Source organism: Bombina bombina, chromosome 11 (assembly GCF_027579735.1).
Source record: "Bombina bombina isolate aBomBom1 chromosome 11, aBomBom1.pri, whole genome shotgun sequence".
In the NCBI taxonomy this organism is placed as follows: Eukaryota; Metazoa; Chordata; class Amphibia; order Anura; family Bombinatoridae; genus Bombina; species Bombina bombina.
This window is the reverse complement of record NC_069509.1, coordinates 51,632,467-51,658,429: the sequence shown is the minus strand read 5'-3', so window position 1 is coordinate 51,658,429 and position 25,963 is coordinate 51,632,467. Positions and strand designations below refer to the sequence as shown.

Sequence of the window (25,963 nt, the reverse complement as noted above, 5' to 3'; positions counted from 1 at the left end):
ATACACACACACATATATATATATATATATATTTATATATTATATATATAAAAAGTTACACAATATTTGCTTTCAGAAGGACACCTGCAGCATATCTAATTAACATTTGTGATTAGTTATTTATTGATGTCAAGTTTTTAGGTGACCCAATACAACATTTAGCCCACAGCTCGCCAAAGTGGGTAAACTAATGAACATTCATTCAAGCTCACCAGTCACAATACACCGGCACACCTCTCCAGCAGCACCAGCTTAATCTCGCTGCTTCCTAACAACCACTCCACACAACACAGTTGAACAGGACAGAGCTCTCTTAAAAAAGGCTCCTCTCAGCTCAACGGCTATCTCCACAATGAGATTTTCGCGCCGTTGAGCCGGGAGGAGCCTCGTGGGGGCCATCACGTGCACTGTGCAGCCTATCAGACTTAGAGCTGATCACAGAGGCTGGGGGAGGAGACAGAGAGCACAGGCTGAAACGAACTAGTCACACAGTTCAGCCTGTGTGATTAAGCCTCTATAGGCAGGAGGCTGGGGAGGAGCTACGCCTGCACAGTGAATGCATAGAGATCACTGTGCAGGCATAGGGCTCTCTTTATCGCACGTGCGATTGGATGGGGGTGGCAGTCTGGCAGAGACAGTGTGTGCACAGCAGACTGAGGAGGAGTGGCTAACTAACCCAGCACAACACAGCGTGAGCGTGGTGGTGCGGTGGACAGGACTGTGACGTCAGCGAGCTGTTAGTCAGTTTCTCAGCTCAGGCTGAGAGTGTCAACCCCGTCCTAGCTCCTGCCTCCTGCTGCACAGTGCATCAGTTAACGTTGCCTACTTGCCTGGGCTTGTTATTTATTAATAAATTATGTGTCTTTCTTTGTCACTAAAATAATTTAAAAAAATGTAATAAAAATATATTTTATTAAAAAAAATTGAAACTTTTTTTCCCCTCATTTTATTTTCCTCCTTGCCCCTGGCTGGGGGTTCACGTGCGACAGTGCACATATGGAGGAGCCTCCACTGCATTTAATCTATTGTTTTTAAATAAAAGAATGAAAAGAAAAAGTGTTTCAATTCCTGGTGCTGCCTTTTCCTAAGTGATATCTCTCTCAGACTTAGTTCTCTGCTCAGTTGACCTAGAACGATCTGTCAGTACTAGACGTGCATTCCTGCTATTAGTTTTAGAGCGTTGTGCATTTTTAGGTTTGTTAGAAGGAAGATCTAATATTTTACCTTGTACATAGATTGTCAGACGTCACAATACATATTTTTATGGAAAAACATTGTATTTTCTTTGTTTTCTTGGTATTTTTAGTTAAAAACCAGGCTTAGGAGCCAGCCCGTATCTGGATCACTATATGGCAGCAGATTTGTAACAATGTTATCCATCTACTAGATGGCAGCACTATTTCCTGTCATGTAGTGCTCCAGATGCCTACCTAGATATCTCTTCAACAAAGAATACCATGGGAACAAAGCTAATTTGATAATAGAAGTAAATTGGATTTAAAAAAAAAAAAACATGTGGATTTCATATCCCTTTAAAGCCATAAAAACACATACACAGCTTCTTTAATTTCTCAAGCTTACTGTGTGTTTGACCCTCACAAAATACTTAAACACATAGGTAAACAGTCGTTGTAGCGCCTGAGTGAACCAATTAACTTTATTAAACAGATTAACAGATTGCTGCAATACTTTTTCAATGGTCACACTCCATCCACCAGCTTCCTTGTTTTGGATGAGCCAATCTGGGCTTTAAGTCTGTAGAAAACAGAGTTTGTCACTGTTATTGTGTTAAAGAAATCTCTATTGAGTGGCATCAGCAGATATGGTAAGATAGCAAGCTGTGGATTAGAGGAAGGAATTGGCTTGTGAAGCATGGCATGTGCTCTTTCAGTATTCAGGACTAGAAAATCCACAATCATAGGAGATGAGGGAAAAGAAATAATAAAAAATATATTGCAAAGCTGTTTCACTATGCATAATTACACGTTATATTGCAATCTTGTGTTTACTGTCCCATTAAAAACTTGGCATTCTGGGATTGCTTTAGAGTGGCCCATGTAAGGAGCTGATCAAAAAGTTGGATGATATGATTTGGTTATCTATCCTGGTGGGATACACCACTGTATATCATTTTGTTCTCTCTCTCCGTTAACTCTTTATAGCTTACGAGGGAACAACATTGGCTTGCGTGGAGCCAAAGCCTTGGCCGGAGCACTGAGGCAAAACACCAGTCTGCAGACCCTCAAGTGAGTAGTTCCTTATCTTCTAAATCACTGCTATAGGCACCACTATGTGCAAAGGACAACGGAAGCAAATTGTGCTATTAGGTTCCTTCCTTATTCAGATGTAATTGTGCAGGGATTAACCATTTGTTTTATTTCAGCTTGCAAGAAAACTCAATAGGCCTGGATGGTGCAATATGTTTAGCTAATGCTGTCTCTGGAAACCGTTCCTTACTCTCACTCAGGTACTGAGCGTTGTCACTGATGTATCAACATATGTGTCTTACTGAGCAGATCATGTGATAAAGCATTTTATTATTTTACTATTAGGCACCTGCATTTGTTGTATTTATTTAACAGATGCTGAACATGGCCACCAGCAGCGGAATTTGGCTCTTTTTCGTGTGAAAGTGCAACACGTAAAGGTTTGTGCAAGAAGAAATCCGTCTCCGAAAAGAGCCAAATGCTGCTGCCGATGGGCAGATTTGGCATCCGTTAGATAAATACAACGAATGAACATGTCTGACTAGAAGCTTGTTCTTTGGTTTAGTGTCTGCCCAGAGTGTGAAAAACTTTCTGAATGCATTACCACTGTCCTTACTGCATTTGTTTTTCAATGGCCAACCCCCACAACTTGTCTTAGAGTGTGGAACAACACACAATTTGTACACAAAACCAAGTGGTGTTTAATGTCCCTTTAAAGACAGTGAAACAAAGCAAAAATAAAAATTATATACCAGTATAAAGAATTTATATTAACTTGGAAATAATGGGGCATCTCTAAAAGCCTAAAAAAATATATCTTCCCTAAAAAGACAGTGATACTTGCATTATAATTAAGTGTGTATTGTTTCTGTTTTAATAATCATTTGTCTGTGAAATGTGTTGAATTAAAGATTTTATATTTCTTTTACATTTTTATATAAATAACAATGGTTACACTGGTTTGCATTGTGTCCTGTCCTCATATATGCTGTGATATAATTGTGCTGATGCCTTAAAGGGATGCTTGTGAAGTAATTGTCCACCAATGAGAGTTCTGCTTTCCAGCCAGTGAGTGATCCGTCCTTAAAGGGACATTAAACACTAAATACATTTTATAAACATAGAATGGAACCTCTAGTTATAGTGCCACCATGCTGAAATCTACCTTTCACTACATTCCAGGGCTGATGTGTTTGCACATATGCAGTAACTCTCCTTCAGATACCTGCAGTGTAACCTAGGTTCCATAATGACAGCACCCATGAATAGAGGGAGGTTCATGAAATGTGTTTAGTGTCCCTTTAAGGCCCAGTGGTACGCAGTCATGCACTTGCTGTTTTATCCTAAAACTCACAAGTGACAACATTTACTTCACTGTATTTAATACAAAACATTCTTAACATGTTTAAGTAATACTCTTGCATATGCATGAAAGAGTTTTAGAGTTTAATAACCTTGTAACTAAGTCTTGGGTAACATGATTATTTGTATTTCTTTGTAGTCTGCAGGGGAACCATATTGGGCAGTCTGGTGCCAAAGTGATCTCTGACACTATCAAAAATGTTGCTCCACACTGCAGAGTTGACATATAAGAAACTGGTGTGGACCACAGCGGATTCAAAATGAGACTTTCATAGCTTCTACACATGAGAGAAGAGGGTTTATGCATATTGTAGCATTACATTAACCACAATCAAAATGGTACATTGTACGTCACAGAAGTCAAACCACTGGGTCATGTAATCTACAAATGAAATAGCCCAACAAGGAAGGGTATCCAGCAAGTAATGCGGTCATGTATCATGTGTTAAACACCATAAACAAGAGAAGGAACAGGACATAAGTAGCGCTTGTTTTCTCATTACAATGTAGTGACACCAGGCTGGTGAATAAAGTGATAAACAGGACAAAACTTAAACAATTTACTGTGCTGGTGATGGGAGTGGATTACACATATTTCAGCCTCTACAGAAAATAGCAAATATAGCGGAAAATCATCAAAAACATTATCTGGAATTTCTGCTTGTTCTATTGTTCTGCTCATGGAAAGTAATGGACCAAAATTTTGAGAAGCGCTTTAAGGCTGCACCTTGTGGTCCAGAAGAATAAAGTGGTAATATATTACTCAATTTCATAAAGTTTATAAGAGATTTGTGTTTTTTTGTTCAAAACAGAAACCAATACAAAATTAGTATCTTAATGTACAGAATACACATTTCAGAAGATTTACGTGGGGAGGTTACTCTATAAAAAGTGTCACATATAGAAAATGAAGGCAGCTACCAAGGATCACCTTTTTAGGTGAAGAATCATTGTACTTTACTCCCTATTACGTTACACAAATATAGTACAGAAATTTACAAACATAAGACCAGGAGAAACGTAGCTGTTGGTTCACAACTATCTACATAATCAATGAACATGACCGCTCTAAAACAAAAAATTAACTCAGTCTATTGACCTTCACATCTGTATGATAGTTTACATAAATGTAATATATTACATGAAGCATATTCAAAGAAGAGAAAAAAAAAAGTTGCTCAACATATCAGGGGTGCTGTTTTTGCGGATAGACTTATTTAAATAACATTAAATTGAAGAAAATGTTTTGGAGACGAGTGCCGTTGAAATATGTATTAAATAATGAAAAAACATACTACAGGACTAATCTTTACTATCCACTGGACAGGCTTGCAAGATCACTGTCAAATCGCCCAGCCACCTATATAAAAGGACACCAGAGTAGAGGCAGAACGTTTGTAACATTACTCTATAAGAACTGTACATACATTGTTTTCTGACACAATCAATAAAATCAATTTTCTTTTTTTAATAATAATTTTAAGACCTTGAGTACATGAAAAATAAACGTTTATTTAAGGTTTGTCTGAATAATCTGTATTTGAACTTCAGAAAAACATATTGTATTTACATTTAGAAAACAGAGTTCACGTATACTGGAGAACAAGAAATCAGATATAGAAAAAAGGAAAAGGGATAATTAAAGGGGTGAGACCCCAACAGTATGGAAAGTGCCTCTAGAAATCTGTATCAGATTCCACAAGGTGCTCTGTTCTCCTCATCCGACGAGCAGCTTTTCCCAGAGACATCTCTGTATTGTGTCTTCTTTCTCTCAGGATGTCCTCTTCATCGTCATCGTCTTCATCATCATCATCATCATCCACATCAATCTCACTCTCATCCGATTCGTCCTGAAGGTGATTAAGAGACACTTAAGTCAACCCTTCCATGGTTTATAGTGAAGAATGAACTTACAAAATATCACGGTTGCAAAATAGTGAGGTCTAGTGGTGAGGCCTAGTAACACTAAGTAGGGGCGTTGTTTTGCAAAACTTTCTTAAAAGGAATTATATCTAGATTTTGGGTCTGTAATTAGGAATGTTTACCCAGGTACCACCAACTCACCCACACAAGACAGTCATACTCTATGGAAGGGCATTTACCTACCTGCTTGTGGCTGTTATGTACTGAGGCAGGGCTGGGACCCACCTTCACGTAATGAGTGCAAGGAAATAAAAAGGAAGAGATGGAATATACAAAAACACAAGAAAAATGCTGCCAAATTAGACAGGCATTGAGGAAGTAGAGCTAAGGGGGGGGGGGGTGTTTAAGATGAATTAATGAGAAATGGGAAAAGAAACCAGAAGGACAGAATATGTGACGTGCAGAAAGGTCTGTCATGACCCTTAACATCATTACAATACATCAAGCCTTGTACACCATATACGTCTAAGCCCACAGTACAGCACCAGTTAGTATATCATAGACAGCCACTGTTAAGTTACTTCCAGACCCAGTATGGCGTCAAAACATTGCTGCATAAAAATAAGTAGACACCAAGCAAATTTCTCTAAAATTATTTACTGTTTTTTGTGTTATTCTAGGCAGTGAATTAAATAATGAAGAGATAAATGAGCTTAAGTGAAACATTTACACAAAATAACATAGGAACTAGTGAAATTGAAGAACGTTTAGTGAATGTTGCATATTGAATAGTCTTGGTTTTTGTTTGGAATAGGAAAAAAGGATATGGATTTGTGAAGTCACAAAATATTATCTATGTCACAGCACTCTAGAGCAAGTGTTTATTTTCCTGTCCCAAATAACAGAACTATATAACATTCCAACTTTATTCCTCCAACGTCCCATATGAAATCGTCATCTAGAGTCTGTTCCATTCTCTCTTCATGCACTCAGCTTCTCCTATTTCCCTCCAAACTGCTCTCTGTGGCGTTTTGTTTGGTTAGAGCTCTGACGTCCAAATGAGACTTGCCCTATACACTTAGCTTTCCGTATACTCTACCGTCTTCTATCATAACAGTAACCTCTTTGCTTATTCCCTTACTCCATCTCTCTAAGTTCTGCTCTTATTTCTATGTCACTTGTGTAATCTTCTTTTTAAACCCTCTCCACACACTTGGTGCCTGTTGATCAAAAGTTCTCGGCTCAGGTGAGATGATCTAAAATGATCCTCCGACACTGTGAGATCCCAAGTGAAATTTTCAAACGGCAGATTTTGTTTTACTTCTCCAAGGGGCATTCGCTGCATTTGTGTATGTGAAGGAGACAAGCCCAGTGTAACTTTGCACTTTCTATTTTGTATTTAATTTTGTATATAGCAGTGTATTTATGATTGTTAAAGTTTCTGTGTAACTTTAACAAATTAGGATCATAGTTTGTATATTTATGTGTATCTATTACAAACTAGATTGCACTTAACACTTCTTTTTTAAAATAAAACCCAAAAACTGTCAGCTTTAGTTTCCCAGAGAGCTTCATTACTTTCTATGGGCCAGATAATCAAACATTCTCTAGTTTGGAGAGAGAATATAGTGCTGACTTCACAGGGTCTCAACTCACTGATTTTTCTAAGAAAACCTGGAAGTCCTAGAGAGATGAGAGATTTCTGCCAGAGAAAACAAAGAAGCTCTCAGGGATAAAACATTTCACATGGGAGAGAGAAGGTAACTGGATAACACATGGGGCTGTTAAATAGACTCATCAATTACAAATTAAACTGAAAATTTTCACTACAATTTAACTTGTTTTTGTCTATATTTTAGTATACATTATTTTTTTGTTACTTAAAAAAGAGTGTATTGTGAATTTTGAGCAAACTTCACTTGCATAATGCTGGCAAGATAAATCAGTTTGACCAGCTTGTCTAAAATGTTTACATGATTTCTCAAGACTTGTGAGGAAGCTTCAGACATACTCTGGGAATTTCCCTGTTCAGCCCAGGGAACTGCCCAGTCCCTCCTACTATGTTATTTGTAAAAGATACACAGAAATATACAAAGTTTGATTCTAATTTGTTTAAGAAACTTCCAAAACATAATTAGAATGTGTAAAATCACTGCTGGATCTAAATCTAAATGTATTAAAAGAGAACGTGTAAAGTTTAAATACCATAATACTGAAAGGGTCCAATATTGTACTGGGCTTGTCTCTACTTCAGATACATAAATTATAGAGATCTTGCAGTGCTCGAGAGTTCCGCCCTTTTTCTTTTGAGCATTTGGTGAGTTCAGCCCCAGTGACGTCAGCACTACAATTTCTCTACAAGCAGGAGAAACATTTGATCATCAGGCCCTTGATCTATATGCTGATCTTTGCCCAATATAATTTTTAGCCTTCTTCATCTCATGTTTCCATGTCCACTACTATCCAAATCTGCTTTCTTGTCCTCTAACCTTGCCTGCTGCCTATAGTCACTTGTTACAGTCTTCTCTATATATTATGCTCTCCTGTCCTCCTCATCAAACTCTCTCCTTAAACCTGAACTTCTTGTGTTCTACTGAAATTGTATCTACCTACTTCTTCTTCTGCAATTTCTCTTTGCACATTTTTTCCTCCCTTTTAAAATCTTCTCTCCCTGCCCTCCCCTTCTGCAATCTTCTCTCCCTGCTCTCACCTTCTGCCATCTTCTCTTCCCCTCCTTCTGTAATCCTCTCTACCTGCTCCCTTATCTGTAGAATTATACATGACCATTTATTTTCTTATTGAAAACATGACAGCTTGTTCCTTTTTATCAGATTATTCTATAATTGGGTACATACATATGCAATACCCCCAGATACCTACCTCATCTTCGCTTTCTCCTCCACGCATTGTACCCATAACAAACCCTCCTCGTCCTGTAAAGACATTAATACTTTTATCATTAGGTGCAAATAGCAGAAAATTAGAAGTTATAAGCAACGTAAGACCAAACTGCCCCACTAAGAATGGCTTGATTAAGCAGGCCAGGCCTTTACTTTTCTAGGACCAGCAAGATCTAATAGTGGTGTTATAATATTGATAAACTTAAATAATGAGAGACAGCTCCATCTTTTCAATAAAGAAATTAAAAAAAAACTTAATCAGGATTAAGGACATCTAGCCTAAAAATTTTGCTGTATATCTTTTTGTCACAATTCTCACAATACCTTGAATTGGGACACCACGGCCAATTCGAGTTTTCCCCAGTCGCATGTCGTCGTCCTCTATGTCATCTGAGCCTTCATCCTCCTGGATTTCACTGTCTGAGTCTTCATTACTATCTATATAGGGATAGAAAATATCAGAGTCAGTATTTGCAGGTATATGAAACAAGTGGTCGGGTGTGAAGATGATAGGCAAATTTGAGTACAATGTATAGCGCACAGTCAAAGCATAGGTGTAAATAATAAATTTAAAAAAATGAAAAAAGAAGATGAAGTGTAAGTGAGCACACAAGAGGCATAATCATATAGACAAAAACAACTCATTATGTCATTATGTGTAAGTGAGCACACAATTATGTGGACAACATGCAGGTGGTGTAAATACTGCTAGCCTGATGTACACATAAGCAGAAGGAGTGTAAGTGTGATTGGAGCGATGGACACTACGTGGTCTGCCAGTAGCAGCGCTTCTCACTTGCAGATTTCTGTATTCGGTTCTCCTCCTCCTTCAGCTTGCTTTGCATTAGACGCAGGACATTCTCTGCTTCCTACAAGACATTTACAGAATCTGTTCAGGATTGGATAGAACAATGTATCTGAACAGAGAAATGACAACATGAACTTTTTACTGGGTGACACCAAGATTGGATTAAATAAAAGTGTATTGTAAGAAAAAACATAATTTATGTAAGAACTTACCTGATAAATTAATTTCTTTCATATTAGCAAGAGTCCATGAGCTAGTGACGTATGGGATATACATTCCTACCAGGAGGGGCAAAGTTTCCCAAACCTCAAAATGCCTATAAATACACCCCTCACCACACCCACAAATCAGTTTAACGAATAGCCAAGAAGTGGGGTGATAAGAAAAAAGTGCGAAAGCATAAAAATAAGGAATTGGAATAATTGTTCTTTATAAAAAAAAAAAAAAAAATCATAACCACCACAAAAAAAGGGTGGGCCTCATGGACTCTTGCTAATATGAAAGAAATTAATTTATCAGGTAAGTTCTTACATAAATTATGTTTTCTTTCATGTAATTAGCAAGAGTCCATGAGCTAGTGACGTATGGGATAATAAATAACCAAGATGTGGAACTTCCACGCAAGAGTTACTAGAGAGGGAGGGATAAAATAAAGACAGCCAATTCCGCTGAAAAAATAATCCACACCCCAAAATAAAGTTTTAATCTTATAATGAAAAAAACTGAAATTATAAGCAGAAGAATCAAACTGAAACAGCTGCCTGAAGTACTTTTCTACCAAAAACTGCTTCAGAAGAAGAAAACACATCAAAATGGTAGAATTTAGTAAAAGTATGCAAAGAAGACCAAGTTGCTGCTTTGCAAATCTGATCAACCGAAGCTTCATTCCTAAACGCCCAGGAAGTAGAAACTGACCTAGTAGAATGAGCTGTAATCCTTTGAGGCGGAGTTTTACCCGACTCGACATAAGCATGATGAATCAAAGATTTTAACCAAAACACCAAAGAAAAGGCAGAGGCCTTCTGACCGTTCCAGGAACCGGAAAAGATAACAAATAGACTAGAAGTCTTTCGGAAATCTTTAGTAGCTTCAACATAATATTTCAAAGCTCTAACTACATCCAAAGAATGTAACAATCTTTCCTTAGATTTCTTAGGATTAGGACAAAATGAAGGAACCACAATTTCTCTACTAATGTTGTTAGAATTCACAACTTTAGGTAAAAATTAAAATGAAGTCCGCAACACCCCCTTATCCTGATGAAAAATCAGAAAAGGAGATTCACAAGAAAGAGCAGATAACTCAGAAACTCTTCTAGCAGAAGAGATGGCCAAAAGGAACAACACTTTCCAAGAAAGTAATTTAATATCCAGAGAATGCATAGGTTCAAACAGAGGAGCTGGTAAAGCCCCCAGAACCAAATTCAAACTCCAAGGAGGAGAGATTGACTTAATGACAGGTTTTATATGAACCAAAGCCTGTACAAAACAATGAATATCAGGAAGATTAGCAATCTTTCTGTGAAACAGCACAGAAAGAGCAGAAATTTGTCCTTTCAAAGAACTTGCAGACAAACCTTTATCCAGACCATCCTGAAGAAATTGTAAAATTCTAGGAATTCTAAAAGAATGCCAGGAAAATTGATGAGAAGAGCACCAAAAAATGTAAGTCTTCCAGACTCGATAATATATCTTCCTAGACACAGATTTACAAGCCTGTAACATAGTATTAATTACGGAGTCAGAGAAACCTCTATGACTGAGAATCAAGCGTTCAATCTCCATACCTTCAAATTTAATGATTTGAGATCCTGAAAAAAGGACCTTGAGATAGAAGGTCTGGTCTTAACGGAAGAGTCCAAGGTTAGCAAGTAGCCATCCGAACAAGATCCGCATACCAAAACCTGTGAGGCCATGCTGGAGCCACCAGCAGAACAAACGAACGCTCTTTTAGAATCTTGGAGATCATTTTTGGAAGAAGAACTAGAGGCGGAAAGATATAGGCAGGATGATACTTCCAAGGAAGTGACAATGCATCCACTGCCTCCGCCTGAGGATCCCTGGATCTGGACAAATACCTGGGAAGTTTCTTGTTTAGATGAGAGGCCATCAGATCTATTTCTGGAAGACTCCAGATTTGAATAATCTGAAGAAATACCTCTGGGTGAAGAGACCATTCGCCCGGATGTAACGCCTGGCGACTGAGATAATCCGCTTCCCAATTGTCTATACCTGGGATGTGAACCGCAGAAATTAGACAGGAGCTGGATTCCGCCAATACAAGTATCCAAGATACTTCTTTCATAGCCAGAGGACTGTGAGTCCCCCCTTGATGATTGACATATGCCACGGTTGTGACATTGTCCGTCTGAAAACAAATGAACGATTCTCTCTTCAGAAGAGGCCATGACTGAAGAGCTCTGAAAATCGCACAGAGTTCCAAAATGTTGATTGGTAATCTCGCCTCCTGAGATTCCCAAACCCCCTGCGCTGTCAGAGACCCCCATACAGCTCCCCAACCTGTCAGACTCGCATCTGTTGAGACCACAGTCTAGGTTGGAAGAACAAAAGAAGCCCCTTGAACTAAACGATGGTGATCTGTCCACCACGTCAGAGAGTGTTGTACAATCGGATTTAAAGATATTAACTGCGATATCTTTGTATAATCCCTGCACCACTGGTTCAACATACAAAGCTGAAGAGTCGCATGTGAAAACGAGCAAAGGGGATCGCGTTGCAGCAGTCATAAGACCTAGAATTTCCATGCATAAGGCTACCTTAGGGAATGATTGAGACTGAAGGTTTCGACAAGCTGAAACCAATTTCAGACATCTCTTGTCCGTCAGAGACAAAGTCATGGACACTGAATTTATTTGGAAACCTAAAAAGGTTACCCTTGTCTGAGGAATCAATGAACTCTTTGGTAAATTGATCCTCCAACCATGTTCTTGAAGAAATGACACAAGTCGATTCGTATGAAATTCTGCTAAATGTGAAGACTGAGCAAGTACCAAGATATCGTCCAAATAAGGAGATACCACAATACGCTGCTCTCTGATTACAGATAGAAGGGCACCGAGCACCTTTGAAAAAATCCTTGGAGCTGTTGCTAGGCCGAACGGCAGAGCCACAAACTGGTAATGCTCGTCTAGAAAAGAGAATCTCAGAAACTGAAAGTGATCTGGATGAATCGGAATATGCAGATAAGCATCCTGTAAATCTATTGTGGACATATAATGCCCTTGCTGAACAAAAGGCAGAATAGTCCTTATAGTTACCATTTGAATGTTGGTATCCTTACATAACGATTCAATATTTTTAAATCCAGAACTGGTCTGAAGGAATTCTCCTTCTTTGGTACAATGAATAGATTGGAGTAAAACCCCAGACCCTGTTCCAGAACTGGAACTGGCACAATTACTCCAGCCAACTCTAGATCTGAAACACATTTCAGAAATGCTTGAGCCTTCACTGGGTTTATTGGAATGCGAGAAAGAAAAAATCTTCTTGCAGGAGGCCTTACCTTGAAACCTATTCTGTACCCTTGAGAAACAATGTTCTGAATCCAAAGACTGTGAATCGAATTGATCCAAATTTCTTTGAAAAATCGTAATCTGCCCCCTACCAGCTGTGCTGGAATGAGGGCCGCACCTTCATGTGGACTTGGGAGCTGGCTTTGGCTTTCTGAAAGGCTTGGATTTATTCCAGACTGGAGATGGTTTCCAAACAGAAACCGTTCCTTTAGGGGAAGGATCAGGCTTCTGTTCCTTATTCTGACGAAAGGAACGAAAACGATTAGCCGCCCTATATTTACCTTTAGATTTTTTATCCTGAGGTAAAAAAGTTCCTTTCCCCCCAGTAACAGTTGAAATAATAGAATCCAACTGGGAACCAAACAATTTATTACCTTGGAAAGAAAGGGAAAGCAAAGTTGACTTAGAAGACATATCTGCATTCCAAGTTTTAAGCCATAAAGCTCTTCTAGCTAAAATAGCTAAAGACATATACCTGACATCAACTCTAATGATATCAAAGATGGCATCACAAATAAAGTTATTAGCATGTTGAAGAAGTTTAACAATGCTATGAGTATTATGATCTGACACTTGTTGTGCCAAAGCCTCCAACCAAAAAGTGGAAGCTGCCGCAACATCAGCCAAAGAAATAGCAGGCCTAAGAAGATTACCTGAACATAAATAAGCTTTCCTTAGAAAGGATTCAATCTTCCTATCTAAAGGATCCTTAAAAGGAAGTACTATCTGCCGTAGGAATAGTAGTACGTTAAGCGAGAGTAGAGATAGCCCCATCAACTTTAGGGATTTTGTCCCAAAACTCTAATCTGTCAGATGGCACAGGATACAATTTCTTAAACCTTTTAGAAGGAGTAAATGAATTACCCAGATTATTCCATTCCCTAGAAATTACTTCAGAAATAGCATCAGGGACAGGAAAAACTTCCGGAATAACTGTAGGAGGTTTAAAAACCGAATTTAAACGCTTAGTGGATTTAGTATCAAGAGGACTAGATTCCTCCATCTCTAATGCGATTAAAACTTGTTTAAGTAAAGAACGAATAAATTCCATTTTAAATAAATATGAAGATTTATCAGTGTCAATATCTGAGACAGAATCCTCTGAACCAGAAAAATCATCATCAGAAACAGACAAATCAGAATGATGATGTTCATTTAAAAATTCATCTGAAAAATGTGAAGTTTTCAAAGACCTTTTACGTTTACTGGAAGGAGGAATAACAGACATAGCCTTCCTAATAGATTTAGAAACAAAATCTCTTATATTAACAGGAACATCCTGAGTATTAGATGTTGATGGAACAGCAACAGGTAATGGAATATTACTAATGGAAATACTATCTGCATTAGCAAGCTTATCATGACATTCATCACAAACTACAGCCGGAGGAACAGTTACCACAAGTTTACAGCAAATATACTTAACTTTGGTAGAACCAGCATCAGGCAGCGTTTTTCCAGAAGTAGCTTCTGATCCAGGGTCAATCTGAGACATCTTGCAATATGTAAGAGAAAAAACAACATATAAAGCAAAATCTATCAAATTCCTTAAAAGACAGTTTCAGAAATGGGAAAAAATGCCAATGAACAAGCCTCTAGCAACCAGAAGCAAAAGAAAAATGAGACTTAAATAATGTGAGAAAAGGTGGAGACAATAATGACGCCCACATTTTTTAGCACCAAAAAAAGACGCCCACATTATTGGCGCCTAAATGCTTTTGGCGGCAAGAATGACGCCACATCCGGTGACACCGACATTTTTGGCGCAAAATGTCAAAAAAATGACGCAAACACGAACAACATCCGGCGACAAGTATGACGCCGGAAATGACAAAGAATTTTTTTGCGCCGAAAAAGTCTGCGCCAAGAATGACGCAATAAAATTAAGCATTTTCAGCCCCCGCGAGCCTAACAGCCCACAGGGAAAAAGTCAATTTTAAGGTAAGAAAAAATGTTCATATGCATTATCCCAAATAATGAAACTGACTGTCTGAAATAAGGAATATTGATCATCCTGAATCAAGGCAAATAAATGTTTAAACACATATATTTAGAACTTTATATAAAAGTGCCCAACCATAGCTTAGAGTGTCACAAAAAATAAGACTTACTTACCCCAGGACACTCATCTACATGTAGTAGAAAGCCAAACCAGTACTGAAACGAGAATCAGTAGAGGTAATGGATATAAGAGTATATCGTCGATCTGAAAAGGGAGGTAAGAGATGAATCTCTACGACCGATAACAGAGAACCTATGAAATAGATCCCATAGAAGGAGACCATTGAATTCAAATAGGCAATACTCTCTTCACATCCCTCTGACATTCACTGCACACTGAGAGGAAAACCGGGCTCCAGCCTGCTGCGAAGCGCATATCAACGTAGAATCTAGCACAAACTTACTTCACCACCTCCACGGGAGGCAAAGTTTGTAAAACTGATTTGTGGGTGTGGTGAGGGGTGTATTTATAGGCATTTTGAGGTTTGGGAAACTTTGCCCCTCCTGGTAGGAATGTATATCCCATGCGTCACTAGCTCATGGACTCTTGCTAATTACATGAAAGAAATAATTAAAGCAATTTAAAGCTGATAAATGAGACCCCCTGAACCTGCAAATCCTCATATAATTAGAAGTATTCTATTACCCAGTGGTGGTCTGTATTACAGAAGAATGTTCCTTGGTATTTTAGTGTCTATAAGTTTGGTTTTCTATGACTCCTGGGTGTAGGTTTGATTTCCGACACCTTCTTTAGTGACTGGAAATGAGGAATTTAAAACACTTTTCTGATTGATTCACATGTGTAATTATGTGTGGTAAAAAGACTGTTGTTCTTGTCTCATATCCCCACTGAAGCCAGTTAGTAAATTATAAAGAAGCTAATACTGTAAATATTTTATGGGTTTTAAAGTTCCTTTAGCAATGGTATATTCTGCACAGCTATAGTTTGCACCCTTTATAAAACCCATGCCCCATGAAAAACAGTGGTTACAATATGGCCACGCCCATTTCTTTATAGCAAATAAAACTTTACATTTATTTCTAAAATAAAATGTAAAAAATACATCTGCATACTATCCTCAGACTAATATGTGCTTTGAATACATCATTATATCTAGCATTTATTTATTGTTTAGTGTCCCTTCATGATATTAAGGGGCTTGTGCTATGAAGATGTCTATATGGCACTATTAGTATAGAGGCAACAATAATTATAATGAATAAAATTATTGGGAGCAATGAACTTTATTTCAGCTCTTAGCTCTATACGCCATCCTGGCCTAAAGACTGCTGTCATGTAAATTTCCAGAAATACATGTGTTTTTGACCAGATCTGAGAAAAGGGATCCCTAGTTCCAAATTAAGAATCTGTGTGATACAATAGCGTCTGAAGCTCCTATATGAAATGGGCTGCTTCACGTCTATTATTTCCTTTGCACGCTAAGGTAACAGCTCAGTCCTCTTCTGCATTCACCTACTTTAACCCCTAGACCCCTTATACACATACATGTAAACTACAGGTCTTTCCCAACATCTTAAACACATTGTTTTTCAGTTATCTGAAACAAAAGATGTTCTGTGAGATCAGACATATCCTGACCTCAAAACGCTCCTGCTCAATCCGGTGGTGATCCTCAAGTTGCTGCTCCAGGAAGCAGAGATTGCGATACTTTTCCACATAAACTTCATATTGCTTTGTCAGCTCCTCTTCGATCTTCTCATACTCATCCATAAATGCAGGTCTGTGAAGACACAAGTATAACAACATTAACCTCTGACACACACATCATTAATAGTGTGAAAGCTGCGTGTGGGTAACAATATTTTGGTGAAACAAATGTTGGAAGTCATTCTGCATACAACACATAGGGAAGTAGGACTTTTTCACAGTATTACAGACAACCCCACATTAGATCAGGGTGAAGGACGGATTGTTACTCTGGCTTTTACGGTCTAATATCTAGAGGATACCAGTTTGTCCCTTAGTACCTGGGTGATGTGTATGGATGGTTAGCAGTGTTTTTAACAAATGTATTTTACACACATATATTCATAAGAAGTTTTTGGACACATTACTTTTCTTGTTCTCACTTGCTTTTGTTGTAAAAATTGTGCATGTCCCAAGGCTAAAAAACACATTCTGGAACCTAAGTATTCAGTACAAAAGGCTAATTGCCTCAATAGCTACATATAATACGTCCCTTGATTGTGGTCAGTTAGGACTATTTGTAATTTCTCACATACGTGACCAATCATATCACTAAACATACAGAGATAATATTACTTCCAGCCCACATGAATAGATGTAATTCTGAGGAAAGTGAATATTTAAAGAAGCTTTCACCTGACACTCTGTAAAGTTTGCAGTCGTTTTCGGTTCCTTTCCAGCTCCTGTTTGCGTTTTTCAATCTTGGACTCAAGGTTTGCCTCGTCAGATGCCACATTGCTTAGCAGATCCTTCGTCTTTTGGACTTGTTCCTGGAGAGAGGAATACAGACAAGCAGTAAAACAGACTCCTGTAAACCCAGAATAGATGATCTATTTATGACGTGGGCCTTTGACAGGAATATTACTCATCATTATGGATGTATAAAGTGACTGAAACAAAAATTCCCAGGGACATATATCAGACTAGTTCAATGTAGTTGCTCTAAACCAGTGGTTCCCAAACTTTTTCAGGTCACTGCCCCCTTGGTTCTATAAACTCACCTTCGTTGCCCCCTAAAGTAACAGCAAAATACCACTTATGCCATCACTATATCTGTGATTTGGGCTACTTTATTTTACCCAACAGAGTGAGAGTATATACAGTGACGGAAAATCCGTTACACTACCGTGGAGTGGCAATGTGTATTCTATCCAGTGTAGTGAAAACATGTTTGATAATAGAAGATTCCCTAATACATAGTGGAACTGGACAAGACATTATCACTTTTAAGGCGAGGCAGTGGTGTATTTAGGTTTTGTGCTGCCCTAGGCATTCAAAATTCTGCTGCCTCCCTGCCCAAAGGCTTTTTTCCCCTTAATATTTTTTTGGGTCAGTGTGTAAAGAAAATAGGCTAACAAAACACTTGCATACAGGTGGGCTGAATTGCATGCATCTCATAACATTTTCTCCCTGAGGGAAGGGAGAGAAAAGAAGGGGAGGGGAGAAAAGGGAGAGAAAGGAAAGAAGGAAGGGAGAGAAAAGAAGGGGAGGAGAGAAAAGAAGGGGAGGAGAGAAAAGAAGGGGAGGAGAGAAAAGGGAGAGAAAGGAAATAAGGGAGGGAGAGAGAGGGAGAGAGGAAGGAAAGAAAGAGAAAAGTGGGGAGGGAGAGGAGAAAAGGGGGGAGTGAAAGAAGGGAGGGAAAGAAGGGAGGGAAAGGAGGAAGGGAGGGAAAGAAAGAAGGGAGGGAGGGAAAGAAAGAAGGGAGGGAAAGAAAGAAGGGAGGGAAAGAAAGAAGGGAGGGAAAGAAAGAAGGGAGGGAGTGAGTTGAGGGAGGAATGGAGGGAGAAAGGGACAGAAGGGAGAGAGGAAGGGAGGGAAAGAAGAATACACTTTGAAACAATCACTGCCATTTACATGCAACAACATACAGTAATTACCATCATTCAAGTAATTAAACTTTTTAAGCGTCCGTTTGCTATTTACTCCGTGGATTCCTGAATGCAGAGAAATCTAGTTATTAGTAGCTAACATACATTAGCACTGAGAGTTTGTGATTAGACATAACAAGCTGATCTAAGCAGTGCACAGACACATCCAGTCTGTTAGTTACTAAGACCTGCAATAAGCACTGCCCTCGCTGACCCACCACAGCTGACAAGGGGAGGCAGCATATCAGCACAAGGTCTTCTCCTCCAGCCTCACCTTGTAAGCATATCCCCGGGCAAGTTTCTCACCAAGAACGCTTCCACTGCAAATATGCCGGCGGCTCGAAATGAAGCAATGGTTTAAAGGAGCACTGCCTGTGAAGAGCGATCTTAATCAGCGCATGTGCCTTGTCTTCTCTGTAAAAGCCTGTACTTAATCGCTCACTGTACTGTGTGCTTGCTTTTAGAGAAAGGATAGGGCATATGTGCTGCCCCTCCCAAATCTGCTGCCCCAGGCACCGGCCTTGTTGGCCTAGGCCATAATACGTCCCTGCTGCAATGTTTTATAACGAGACTTGAGGGGCTTTATGTGAGCACACAAATTTTTATTTTCAGATACTTTATTTCTACTGGATTATTAGCTTCCAAATGATTTTCAAGATTCAACTGCTGCTTGACCTAAATTAGGTCACATGACCGTTTTGAGATCAGACCAGCTATTGAAGAGATAGACTTTTTTGACTAGACCAGCTATTAAAGAGATAGACTTGTTGACTAGACCAGCTATTGAAGAGATAGACTTTTTTGACTAGACCAGCTATTGAAGAGATATACTTTTTTGACTAGACCAGCTATTGAAGAGATAGACTTTTTTGACTAGTAAGTGTCTTTTTACTTATTTTATATCAAATTAATTTCATATCAAAATAATGAATTTGAACCTATATTCGTATACAACATAAGGACTTTGCGAAGTAATTTGTATTTCAGCATATATTTATACATGTTAGCTATATACAGATAGTTATCCAAAGTGATTATGTCGTTTATATGCTTTAATGTCTTTGAAGTAAAGTTTTTATAACATAATTTATGCTTACCTGATAAATTTATTTCTCTTGTAGTGTATCCAGTCCACGGATCATCCATTACTTATGGGATATTAACTCCTCCCCAACAGGAAGTGCAAGAGGATTCACCCAGCAGAGCTGCTATATAGCTCCTCCCCTAACTGCCATTACCAGTCATTCGACCGAAAACATGCAGAGAAAGGAAAACCATAGGGTGCAGTGGTGACTGTAGTTTAATGGAAAAATTACCTGCCTTAAAGTGACAGGGCGGGCCGTGGACTGGATACACTACAAGAGAAATAAATTTATCAGGTAAGCATAAATTATGTTTTCTCTTGTTAAGTGTATCCAGTCCACGGATCATCCATTACTTATGGGATACCAATACCAAAGCTAAAGTACACGGATGACGGGAGGGACAGGCAGGCTCTTTATACGGAAGGAACCACTGCCTGAAGAACCTTTCTCCCAAAAACAGCCTCCGAAGAAGCAAAAGTGTCAAATTTGTAAAATTTGGAAAAAGTATGAAGAGAAGACCAAGTTGCAGCCTTGCAAATCTGTTCAACAGAAGCCTCATTCTTAAAGGCCCAAGTGGAAGCCACAGCTCTAGTAGAATGTGCTGTAATTCTTTCAGGAGGCTGCTGTCCAGCAGTCTCATAGGCTAACCGTATTATGCTACGAAGCCAAAAGGAGAGAGAGGTAGCCGAAGCTTTTTGGCCTCTCCTCTGACCAGAATAAACGACAAACAGGGAAGACGTTTGTCGAAAATCCTTAGTTGCCTGTAGATAAAATTTCAGGGCACGGACTACATCTAGATTGTGTAGCAGACGTTCCTTTTTCGAAGAAGGATTAGGACACAAAGATGGAACCACAATCTCTTGATTGATATTCCTGTTAGTGACCACCTTAGGTAGGAACCCAGGTTTAGTACGCAGAACTACCTTGTCTGAATGAAAAATCATATAAGGAGAATCACAATGTAAGGCAGATAACTCAGAGACTCTTCGATCCGAGGAAATCGCCATTAAAAACAGAACTTTCCAAAATAACAACTTGATATCAATGGAATGAAGGGGTTCAAACGGAACCCCCTGTAAAACATTAAGAACTAAGTTCAAACTCCATGGTGGAGCAACAGTTTTAAACACAGGCTTGATCCTAGCTAAAGCCTGACAAAAAGCTTGAACGTCCGGAACTTCTGACAGACGTTTGTGTAAAAGAATGGACAGAGCTGAAATCTGTCCCTTTAAGGAACTAGCGGATAAACCCTTTTCTAAACCTTCTTGTAGAAAAGACAATATCCTCGGAATCCTAACCTTACTCCATGAGTAACTCTTGGATTCGCACCAATATAAGTATTTGCGCCATATCTTATGGTAAATTTTTCTGGTAACAGGCTTCCTAGCCTGTATTAAGGTATCAATAACTGACTCAGAAAAACCACGTTTTGATCAAATCAAGCGTTCAATTTCCAAGCAGTCAGCTTCAGAGAAATTAGATTTTGATGTTTGAAGGGACCCTGGATCAGAAGGTCCTGTTTCAGAGGTAGCGACCAAGGTGGACAGGATGACATGTCCACTAGATCTGCATACCAAGTCCTGCGTGGCCATGCAGGCGCTATTAGAATCACTGATGCTCTCTCCTGTTTGATTCTGGCAATCAATCGAGGAAGCATCGGGAAGGGTGGAAACACATAAGCCATCCCGAAGGTCCAAGGTGCTGTCAAAGCATCTATCAGAACCGCTCCCGGATCCCTGGATCTGGACCCTTAACGAGGAAGCTTGGCGTTCTGTCGAGACGCCATGAGATCTATCTCTGGTTTGCCCCAACGTCGAAGTATTTGGGCAAAGACCTCCGGATGAAGTTCCCACTCCCCCGGATGAAAAGTCTGACGACTTAAGAAATCCGCCTCCCAGTTCTCCACTCCCGGGATGTGGATTGCTGACAGGTGGCAAGAGTGAGACTCTGCCCAGCGAATTATCTTTGATACTTCCATCATTGCTAGAGAGCTTCTTGTCCCTCCCTGATGGTTGATGTAAGCTACAGTCGTGATTTAACTGGGGCCAAGCCAGAAGGGCATTGAGAACTGCTCTCAATTCCAGAATGTTTATTGGTAGGAGACTCTCCTCCTGATTCCATTGTCCCTGAGCCTTCAGAGAATTCCAGACAGCGCCCCAACCTAGTAGGCTGGCATCTTCCTCTGAATCAGACATGTTTAACACACTAGCAAATAAACTAGCAACTTGGAAATACTTTTCAAGTAATTTACTATAATATGAAAACGTACTGTGCCTATAAGAAGCACAGAAAAAGTTATGACAGTTGAAAATTAATAAACTGAAAAGTTATAGCATCAAATCTTTGTAAAAAAAAACACAATTTTAGCAAAGGATTGCTCCCATTAGCAAAGGATAACTAACCCTGATAGCCTCCCCCTCACACATAACAGTGAGAGAGATCAGTAAACTGTCATAAATTAAATAAAACGACTGCCAAGTGGAAAAAAATAGTGCCCAAAACATTTTTTCACCCAGTACCTCAGAAAATTAAACGATTTTACATGCCAGCAAAAAACGTTTAACATTAATAAATTGAGTGTTATTAAAAAGCCTGTTGCTAGTCCCTGCAAATTAGGCTAAAGTTTTATGCATACAGTATAATTCCAGTGAAGTGCCATTCCCCAGAATACTGAAGTGTAAAATATACATACATGACAGCCTGATACCAGTTGCTGCTACTGCATTTAAGGCTGAGTTTACATTATATCGGTATGGCAGAATTTTCTCATCAATTCCATTGTCAGAAAATAATAAGCTGCTACATACCTCTTTGCAGATTAATCTGCCCACTGTCCCCCTGATCTGAAGTTTACCTCTCCTCAGATGGCCGAGAAACAGCAATATGATCTTAACTACTCCGGCTAAAATCATAGAAAAACTCAGGTAGATTCTTCTTCAAATTCTACCAGAGAAGGAATAACACACTCCGGTGCTATTATAAAATAACAAACTTTTGATTGAAGGTATGAAACTAAGTATAATCACCACAGTCCTCTCACACATCCTATCTATTCGTTGGGTGCAAGAGAATGACTGGTAATGGCAGTTAGGGGAGGAGCTATATAGCAGCTCTGCTGGGTGAATCCTCTTGCACTTCCTGTTGGGGAGGAGTTAATATCCCATAAGTAATGGATGATCCGTGGACTGGATACACTTAACAAGAGAAATAGAGGTTTTATTAGTTTGTATTAGAGACACCGGTGTCTTAATGTATTCTTTATCTGTGTATTTCATGATAATTTAATAATTGACATATATTTTACAGTTGCTTTCTCAAATCACGTTTTTAGCGCTGTGTATGCTTTTAACTTGGTGAAGTGGTACAAGTTTCCCAATTTCTGGTTTCATGTCACTTAGCAGGGGTCTGAAAATCGCCATAATAAGCAATCTGGAGTTGATTTATTTGCTTGGAGCATAGTTGTACTACAGCATAGATAAATTAACTTTATACTAAGTGTATTCTACTTACCAAAATATTATGTAGTGCACCACCAGATTATTTCTGATAACAGAAAACTTAAATACAACAGGCCTTTGCTGTGTTTCCTGCTACTACACAATGATTCTAAACTTTGCAGTTAATTTTAATAGTGCAAATCTACAGTACAAGTAACTGCAACGTATCGTAGTGAGAGAAAGTCTAAGTTGCTGATAAACCTGAACTATAATAGAAGAAAATGGCTTGACGAAGCCTTAGTAAAGAGAAGTAAAACTTCAAATACAAAGTTAGAAAGTTGTTGCACATCTAGGATAAAACACAACAAATTATGATTATTATACTTGGAGGGGCCCTCTAGCTTCCTCTTCCAAACCTTTCTTATAAGCGCTTCCTATGGTAATCCCAGTGCCGCCCTTCCACCTCTTATGTTTATTAGTGCCCCTCAGGGGCAGTACCGCCCACTTTGCGAATCACTGCTCTAAACTTTCAAAATAATTTTATTCAATTAGTTTGAAATTAAACATTGTTGCCAGATTATGCACTAATTTTTTCATATTGCCATTTTATAGAGACATTGTTTTCAATTACACAGCAAAGTCTGCATGAATTCACACAAATTATTTGCATGACTCTTCTTTACATATTTTTACTAATAGGAATAAATACATTTAAATGAATAAACATGTAAAGTAACTACATAAAGAGGCAGTAGTAGACTTTTCACATAAACCTGTGTCATTGATTAGTTTTATCATTGTACAATGAAGCTCTTCAAATAACACTAATAAATTGAAATGACTTAGTAATACCGCACCCATGTATCAACCCTTACCCTGGCCCCAGTCTATCCCTTTCCCCAGCATTGTTTTGTTTTACTTTTCTAGAGCACGGCAGTACAACTAATCAGAAGCCATTCTGCCTTATTCTATTCCAACTAAAGGTGTACTCTCTTGCTACCTAACTGAGCCCTTTGTAAGGAATGATCGGTCATGCCACAGTGACTTGTAGCTCTAAATCAAAGGGTATAAAATTCATTCTCTTGGCATATCTAGATCGGCTCAGGTGCAACAATGCACTACTGGGAGCTAGCTGCTATTTGGTGGCTGCACATATATGCCTCTTATTGTTGGCTTACCAAATGTGTTCAGCTAGCTCTCAGTAGTTTATTGCTGTTCCTTTAAACATATGATAGAATATACTAAAAACAAAGCAAATTGGAAAATAGAAGTAAATTGGAAACTGGTTTCAAATTGTCTGCTCTATCATGAAAGAACATTAGGTTTTACGTCCCTTGAAGCAAAAATTCCACTACTTGAGTGGAATGTTCATCTTCATCAGCTTTGCACTTGAATAAACGTGAATTTTAGTGGAGGCCCTCTAAGAAATCTATTATCAGAGGGAAAGAACGCACCTGTGCTATCCAACATGAATATTGTCGCTTGCATAGAACCCCCACATGCATGATATATATATTAACCATTTAACCATATGGGCAAAAAAATGTAATCGGTATGGAGAACCCCCTGCCTGAAAGCTCTGGACTGAGTTAACCCCTTCCGCCGACTTCTGTCTAAAATGTCCTATAAATAAAATAACATTTGCTCACAAATGTTTGCAAATCCTTCATATATAAGCCGTGTTCACTTCACATTTATCAATACTTTCATTCAATATTTCTATTACAAAGTAGCAATAACACACTCACAACTCCATTTGTATTCAGTGTAGTACAAGCCACGAGGACGGGCAGGCAGGAGGTTACATTTGAGTACCTAGGTATGCAAGACGCAACATAGGGAATTCCAGTACTCCTATCCCCAGTGTTTATATATGAATGAGGGAAAATGTTTGCTCACAAACGTTTTTTTCAAGTACATAAACTGTTTTTAAGCTTCTAATATGAGAGTCAATATCAAGTGGTTGGTGAGGAAGTGTATATACCATTACCCTTGAACCTCACATTTTTCCTTTTCTCTATTTTCTCATGTTTTTAAGTGGATGTTCAATAAAGTAATATATATTTATATTAATAATCCCCATTGGGTTACAGTTTATTATTATTTGTTAATAGTGTATGGGCACTTCATGGGAAATCACTATATCTAGCATCAATCGAATTGCATATGTGTTTAACCACTACAAAATGACAGAGCTATCACAGCTAATTAAGGTGAAGATCAAGGATTAATTTAATCTGTTACAGGAAAAGCATTATTATATAGGAGTGATTTAATCTGTACCGTTATATATTTAATGTGTAACCTTGTTACTAGTCTTGCATAAAGGCACTGTTGCTACATTGTTGTGTGATCAAAAAGCAAAATGTTTACATAAATTGATCTTTGTTTACTAGCGTGAAAGGCTCTAAAGTGCATTATATTTACTTTTAGCTTTATACAGAATAAAACATTTTTGCCCCTTTTAACCAAACGCTTTTGAAAAGTACTTGGATAATGTGTGGAAATCCTAATGTGTGAAGCTACATTATGCCTGCTCCTGCCAGGTTTAAATTCAGGATAGTAAGAGGTTTTAGATATTAAATATATTACAGGACAGGGGATTTCATTATAAATGCTTTTAGCAGTCTGAATGCATCCTGTAGTGGTCTTGAAATGTTTCACCAATGAACAGTTATGAATAGAGGTAAAAAGAAAAGCGTTAAGTGATGTCAAGCAGGTGCTTTTAGAAGTTTGTTCTATAGCATGAAAGAGAGAGCAATAAAGTGTATAGAAGCCTTTATATTTCCTATTCTTAATCTCTTTTCCATCCAATAAATACTGCTACATGTTTTTCATTTTCTGACAAATGAATAGGAGGGGGAAGTAGGAAAGATAGATAGATATAAAAGAGAGAGGAAAGGAGCGTACAGCAGTGCAAGATCGCTGCTGTACACAATGTCCCTATGGCAACAAAAGCAAATATAACTGCTGCCAGTCTGACGGGAAAAATGTAATAAACATGCCCATTGGCCTTTATAGTTGATTTGCTTACAATTTGCTTTAGTTTTGCATTTGATTGCACTAAGAGGCCATTAAAAAGCTCAAATTGATGTGACAAGGGTTTTTAGAGCATACAGGACGTAGGCTTGTAAATTTATGTTCTGTGACATTTTATAAAACTGCCAATCATTAAAATAAATAGAAAGAAGA

At 38.5% G+C, this 25,963-nt stretch overlaps 2 protein-coding genes across 2 annotated transcripts in view; one reads left to right on the top strand and one right to left on the bottom strand.

Annotated features, from left to right (window-relative positions):
• NLRC3 (NLR family CARD domain containing 3) overlaps window positions 1-5,046 on the top strand; it is a 145,808-nt gene extending 140,762 nt beyond the window's left edge. The window contains exons 18-20 of the mRNA XM_053694194.1: window positions 2,163-2,246; window positions 2,384-2,467; window positions 3,709-5,046. Of these exons, the coding sequence (XP_053550169.1) occupies window positions 2,163-2,246; window positions 2,384-2,467; window positions 3,709-3,799 (259 nt within the window). The 3' untranslated portion in view covers window positions 3,800-5,046. The remainder of the gene's footprint in view (window positions 1-2,162; window positions 2,247-2,383; window positions 2,468-3,708) is intronic.
• A 15-nt stretch (window positions 5,047-5,061) lies between these two features.
• Window positions 5,062-25,963, bottom strand: part of CLUAP1 (clusterin associated protein 1) — a 45,962-nt gene continuing 25,060 nt past the window's right edge. The window contains exons 7-12 of the mRNA XM_053695136.1: window positions 17,018-17,151; window positions 16,274-16,415; window positions 9,129-9,201; window positions 8,657-8,770; window positions 8,313-8,365; window positions 5,062-5,419 (exon numbers count right to left, since the gene is read on the bottom strand). Of these exons, the coding sequence (XP_053551111.1) occupies window positions 5,246-5,419; window positions 8,313-8,365; window positions 8,657-8,770; window positions 9,129-9,201; window positions 16,274-16,415; window positions 17,018-17,151 (690 nt within the window). The 3' untranslated portion in view covers window positions 5,062-5,245. The remainder of the gene's footprint in view (window positions 5,420-8,312; window positions 8,366-8,656; window positions 8,771-9,128; window positions 9,202-16,273; window positions 16,416-17,017; window positions 17,152-25,963) is intronic.